The sequence below is a fragment of the Formica exsecta genome, unplaced genomic scaffold, assembly GCF_003651465.1.
Source record: "Formica exsecta isolate Colony F162 unplaced genomic scaffold, ASM365146v1 scaffold82, whole genome shotgun sequence".
Classification (NCBI taxonomy): domain Eukaryota; kingdom Metazoa; phylum Arthropoda; class Insecta; order Hymenoptera; family Formicidae; genus Formica; species Formica exsecta.
The window spans coordinates 131,953-138,883 of record NW_021853592.1 but is presented as its reverse complement, the minus strand read 5'-3'; the positions used below and the strand labels follow the sequence as shown (position 1 = coordinate 138,883).

General features: G+C 40.7%; 1 protein-coding gene across 1 annotated transcript in view; it reads left to right on the top strand.

Moving 5' to 3' along the window:
• The window catches only part of LOC115244510 (Down syndrome cell adhesion molecule-like protein Dscam2), a 174,797-nt gene that overhangs the window by 73,924 nt on the left and 93,942 nt on the right, over nucleotides 1-6,931 (top strand). Inside the window, exon 2 of the mRNA XM_029822201.1 lies at nucleotides 6,301-6,651. Within this exon, the coding sequence (XP_029678061.1) occupies nucleotides 6,301-6,651 (351 nt within the window). The remainder of the gene's footprint in view (nucleotides 1-6,300; nucleotides 6,652-6,931) is intronic.

Sequence of the window (6,931 nt, the reverse complement as noted above, 5' to 3'; positions counted from 1 at the left end):
CCCCCCCCTCCCCCACCTCATCTCCCTCGCCCCTCCGTCGACCGATGCTTTAAAAAAGAGAAAAAGAGGCAGAGAAAACGCGTACGGATTTTTCTCGTGCGAGCGAGCATCGTGCGAGCGTAAAACGTGCCTCGCATTTTCTCCCAGTCGCCCCCCTCCCCCACCTCATCTCCCTCGCCCCTCCGTCGACCGATGCTTTTGCCTCAAAAAAAAGAGGCAGAGAAAACGCGTACGGATTTTTCTCGTGCGAGCGAGCATCGTGCGAGCGTAAAACGTGCCTCGCATTTTTAGCAATCCTCCCAGTCGTCCAGGATCAGAATAAATCCTGGATTTATTCCCGGTTGCTCGGTAAAAGTGCGTGCCATTTGCAACTTGCTAATTCATAATCTCGCTTTAATCGTGTTTTTATCGAAGTAAAGTTAAAATGTAAGCAGAGAGAATTCGTTAAAGAATAAAGTACACGGGTAAATATTAAGGTATTAATAAAGTATTAAAAGATTTAGGTATATAATAAGGTATTAAAAAATTTAACGATAATAACTAATACATAGAGAGAGACTCTTCTAATTTCTGTTTTGTTTATATTTAAACATCGTAAAATGTTTTACCCAGATCGCTCTTTAAGATCGATATTTGTATTTGTCTTTTCTTTGAATTTCACTTCAACACGAAAGCCCGATGAAATTTATTTGTAGCGAGAATTTCACGATTTCCACGATGCAGCAAAATTAAGAAAATTATCTCGACGAATATCCGACTAGGCGCGATATAGAGGTAAAGAGATCCGAATAAAAAGTGCCGAGAAATGAATTTTGACAAACAAATAGAAAGAGAAAAATGTGAAACAAGATCGAGCCGGGCATAGAGAAACACGAGTGCATTTTTGTTCCAAAAATTCGGTTGCGCGCGCGCGGGCTTTCAGGATGCTATAAAATAGTGAAGAGGTTACGCTGCAAAGCACTTGCGAAGACTGTATACAGCCGGAAGACAAGAGATAGGAGAAGACGGAAGAGAAGGAAGACAGAGTGGAAAAAGCAAATTCGCCTTAACGGCGAGAGAAGCGGAGTTGCTTGTGCTTGCTTGCTGTGTGAGAAAGAAGAAAGAAAGAAAGAAAGAAAGAAAGAAAAGAAAGAGGGAGAGAGTTGAAAGTTTCTCTCATATTTCCAACAATCATTTCGCCTGTCCCTCTCCTCGTCGCCCGTCTTCTATTCGAGAAATTGAAAGGACCAACGCCTTCGCGAAGTCGACACCATTCCCGAGGAACCGTCCTCATCCCCCTTACAAAGGATGACGCCAAGGGTGAGTGGTGCGAGCACCGCCTCACACCCTTCCGGATTCGTTCTTCCGGCAAAAGTGCAACTGACGGAGGAGTTTCAAAACCTCCAGAACGATACTGTCTCGCTGTTGACGTGTTGTAAATTCACATTTTATTAGTATAGGTATCGAAATATTAGAGAAAAGGGTCCAAACAATTTAGAAACAGGAATATTATAAGTATTCGGGGTAAAAGTTTTATCCCTGATAGAACTTCATAAATTTATAAAATTTCGAACTTGATAAAAGAATGCGACAAAAAATATTATTGTAAAAAAAGCTATCAAATATTTGCATAAAGTACAGATAAAAAAAAATATATAAATGAAATAAAAGTGGAAAATATTTGTCGGTGTTAGAAATATGTAAACATATATTTCTTGCACATTCTTCTTTCCAAAAATATGCAAGTATCCTTCAAAGATAGATTTTTTTTTTTTTTTTTTTCGAACGTAGAACATACACAGAATATAAAATGAGATAAAAATAATCTTTTACGAGATGAACCTCAGAGATATCGTCTGCCCGACGCTCGATCTAACCCGCTTATCCAAGCGATTCAGAACTTTTCGCAGCGAATTTGCGAAAGTTGCAGACTCCGGTCGCTCGGCCAAAGTTTCGTATCGCGCTCTCTCGCTAGAAGCCATGAGATTAGTCGTTCGACAGTTTTTGAAATGGCCCGCGGAAGCGTTCCCTCGGGGACGCCATCCATGGCCATGTTGAAACTTTCTCAACTTGTTGCCCGCCGCGGAAACTTTTCGCACGAGCTGGAAAATTGCCCGTGTGTCCCTGCACGGTCATAGTTTTTCAGGAGCGATCTCTTCGTCTCGTTCCGAGGCGTCTAAACAACTTTCTCAACTTGTTGCAGTGTTCGACTTCGACTTGCGTTTGCACGGAGGCAAGCGACTCGCGGAATAACTCGATGCGCACCCCTGCTCTGCCCTTCCCTTCCCTTTTCCTCCCTTTCCTCAGTGCAAACTATCGTCGATTCTATCAATTCCTAGACTCCCCCCATGAACATCGGTGTCGTCTTTAGTCTACTACTTTTGTTCGTTACATTCTAAAAGAAAATGAAAAATCGACTACTCTACTAGATTTTTCAAGTTAAAACGGTATTTTATTTTCTTGATATGTAAAAAAAATTTGTTAATAGTAATAAATTCTAATAACTAGAAATCTGTTTCTCTCTCTTAATTATTTCCTTATATATTTAGCAATTGTTACTCTATTTTTAGAATCTCTTAAATATATTGGATTGTATTAACTATTCAAATCAATATTGCAAATGGTACTAAACTATTTTAAATCATATTTAATATTGTTACATCATGCAAAATTAGAGTTTTCGAGAAGAAAAAATAAGATCTCCTAGAAATCCACAGAATTAAATTCTGATTAATCATTCTAGAACACTAGTAAACAGAAGGATAAGTACTACGAAAGGGGAAGATTCAAGGGATACGTTTCACTAGCCGGATCAAATAATTGCCGTCTTGATAGGCAGAGTAAACATCGGCAGCTCACTTGAGAGGGGAAGGGGGAGCGAAAGAAGAGGAAAGGTATGAAAGTTAGTGAGAGGAGAAACCGACGTCGCACGAGATCGTGGACTCTTATCAAGTCCCCCCGTTGCCCTTCACCTTTTCTCCAGGATTCGCCCCCTCGTCGAGAACTCTCGGAAAGGCAGTCTGCAAATTCAATCTTACCGGAGACCTCTACCCATCTACACAGTTTGTTCCGCCTATTGATTCCTGGTTCGTAGCACAAGCTCCTTTTACCGAACCCACCGATTCGAAGGTTTCGTGGCGAGAGAGCGAAATCCAGACAGATGATAGAAACCCCACTTGTGTTCGGATTTCGGAGACTGACCGAGAATCATGAGAGATTCTCCAAAGAGAAACAACCATGAGAGATTTCCATATTTAATAGCCTTTTCAAAATGTTTTAAAATTTATTATATAATACATTTCCTATCTGTGGAAAATATATCGAGAATTTAAAAATAGTATAAACTCGAAACAGAGATAAACTCATCACAAATATTAATTCAAATAAAAAAAATATCTGCGCTTTAATTTATAATTACATAAATAAAACCTATAATGACGCAACGTGTGTATTATCACATATGTGAAAAAATAATAATCGTATTAAATATCGAACTTTATATAATTATGAAACTAAACTACGCACACCCACATATACATGCATTAAATAGTATATCAATCCTAATTGTTTTTGTTATAATTAAATTATAATTAATCTGTGTAATAATATATAATAATTTAATTATATAATACGTACAAGTAGAACAAAACATCAAAGTAGCCTCGAGGGTAAATAAATGGAAATAAATCGTTCAACGCTCGCGTTTATAAAATAAAAAACATACAGCTCACAGAGAGTTTAAAAAATAATATATCCAAATTATGCAAAATTATAGAAAAGTCAGCAGAGTTCGGACACATCTACCGATAAATACACAAGTCTGTTAAAGGATCAAATGTGTGCGGATAAATGCGCGACGGTAAAAGCCCGTACAACTGCGATTGATAACGCGACGCGAAGTGCAAATGCCACCGCGCCATAGACGCATATAATCTGCGCGCAATGTGATTAATAATAATTTGCCGATCGGCATAAGCGGAACCGATTAGCCGGCTTAGCCGAGCGTTATGGTAATAGGGAGCTATTACCCACCGACACCTGCACCCTCTCTCTCTCTCTCTCTCGGTCACACCCTCCCGTGCTCTCTCTCTCTCTCTCTCTCTTTCTCGCTCTCTATTTCGTTCTCTGTCTCATCTCACCCGTTCGTATTCCCTTCGGGCTTCCGTTTACCTCCTACTCGCTGCTCAACTCTATTCGTCTGTTTCTGTCACTTCAACGCATGCTTTCGGCCAGTCACTTTGAGCATCTACCGGCATGTTCATTCTTGCTAGCGCTCACTCGTTCGTCGCGACGGCCTTCTTCGACTCCTCGATTTTCCACGTCAACGGATAAATCTCTTCGAGGACGCGTCATAAAGGCGGGATGTTGACGCGAATCTGACCTGCGCAGCAGCTAAGGTACGCAGTAAGATTTGTAGATGTTCCGAAATACTTCCACGAGGTCACGACAAGTATGGAAATCGATACTACGTTAAATTGGATATACGTGAAAGATGCGACAAAAAATATTTCACTCGGCAAGAATTTTTACGTATGCGACACACATTGCATTTTATATTATAATATAAATTTATATTGTAAATTTTATATTACATTATATTATTTATATTATAAATTTTATATTATACCTTTTATAAAATTAATTCAAGTTCCGCGTAAATTGCTAAGTGACAATGTCTTTGACGTAATCCGTCCGTTTGAATTTCTAGTTAACGACGTCGAATTGCGTATACACAATGCGTAATTAATTTTCTGCCAATTAAAGCGGTCGATGCGACGCCTTCGAAAATCGACGCGACGTCGCTTGGGCGAAGCAACGAGCGGAATTCCGCTCGAGAGAGCGCCAGCGTAATACTCGCGCGGAATTAGTAATTAAGTAGCGCGCGCGTGAAAGAGAGAGAGAGAGAGAGAGAAAAAGAGAGAGAGAAAGAGAGACAATTTTCCCCGGAAGCTGGCCGGCATGAAGGTGAGTGCGCAATTGCCGGACACCATGATGGAGGATTTCAATTCTCTTTCTCTCTCACACGCACACCGATTTGCATATTTTGTATTTTGTATGCCGCGCGCATGCAATGCGACATTACGAAATTCGGTCGCGACACACGTGCGCGTTTCCCTCCCGAATGTCGTTATAAACGAATTACAATGGGCGAATGTCGTTATGAGTTTCGTGTTTTTCCGAGCTTCGCATCCCGTTGCGATCGAGGTATTCTACAATATTGAGTCTAAAAGAAGGGGAAATGAAAAGGGGAGGGAAATACTATTTTATTTACCTAGCCGTCTGCAATTTCTACGATCGTAAATCAGCGCAATTAGCTGTTCGTTTTAACGTTTATCAGTTTGTAAATATTATAAATCACAGGTATTAAAAATGATACAGATGCTAAATGGCTTGCTAAAATTTAATCGATCTTCTAAGAATGACATGGATTTAGATAAAAATTAATACTGACTAAATTTTTTATATATTTAATATATAATTTAATATATCGAAGAACTAAATAGATAGCGATCATATCAATCAAAAATTGATCGAGATAATCTAACAATAAGCGTACAAGAGCGCGTGAGTTATAAGACGGTTTAGTTGAATGGTTTTACGCTGCCATAACGATCACGTTAGCCAAATCGCGGTATAATAGTAGTTGAAAGTTAAGTCAATGCATTTCAAAGTTTAAGGCAAGCTATGTAAGCTAACCGTGTGAGAGAGCCGGAATTTATCGCGGCTCCTATGGTTCGCAGCAAATTTCGCCGTAACATTGACACGAAGGATGCAACATGGATGGGCGAAGTGTTAATAACCGGTGCAGGAGCCCGCTAACGATACAAGAGAGGAGCCGGCAAGTAGTTGCTGACGCTTTCACACCTCCGATCAAAGCATTTACGCCGAGAAGTGGGTGTCCCGCGCGCGCACCGCACTACGAGGAGAATAACTTGGCCGAAATATTGGTCGCGACGGCACCGTTCGATTGGCAACCCTAGACACGCTAAGCACGTTGATTAATCCACTTTGGAACTTGTCAAATTGTTTTCCGCCTGATGCGACTGGCCGTCGACATGATATCCCTCACATCCGATTTTCCAATATACCGCCGTACTATAATACTACGTTCAAAGTATTCTTACAACGGCTGTCTTGTGTTATGAGTTCATATCTCTCGTATCTACGATGTGTTAGATTAAATCTGTCTATTAGCTGTCTATTATAGTTTATCGAAGAACGAGATAGAGATATTTTTCTCTAACTATTGCGTTTCGCAATTTGACAGATGTCAAAATTTGAAATATCTTATCTCATAAAAGAATACGTTTCTTTTTGCAGGTGCAGCTGCTATAATAACGTCCGCGAGCGGGCACGGCTTCGACGCGCATTTACGCGGCCCTAGTTTCGTGCTGGAACCGCCGTCGAGGATCGAATTCTCGAATTCCAGCGGCGCCTGGTTGGATTGCACGGCATCCGGAAGTCCGCCGCCGAACATCGACTGGTCTACTGCGGACGGGCATCCGGTCAACGATGTGTCAGGCGTGCGGAGAGTGCTCAGAAATGGTACCCTGGTGCTCCTGCCGTTTCCGGCCGCGGCCTATCGACAGGACGTTCATAGCGCCGCGTATAGATGCTTGGCGAGCAACCCTGTCGGCAAAGTGCTCAGCCGAGATGTACAAGTCAGAGCAGGTGAGAGCAAAATTCGTCCGAGACTCGTATTGATGTACGAAAATCGTAAAACTCGTAAAACGTTATTAAGGATAAAGATCCCTTCTCCGCGAATAAAATATAATTATATAATTTGAATTAAGATATAATTATCTAATTTTTTAAGTTACACATTGCGTAAAGTATAAATGCTGACGTAAAATAAAAACTGAGAGTTTATGATTTTATAAAGCAATTCGCTGTCGATTCCTTTTCATCTATTTGTTGCGCGAGTTCTATTGTCACCAAAGGTTGCGAATGT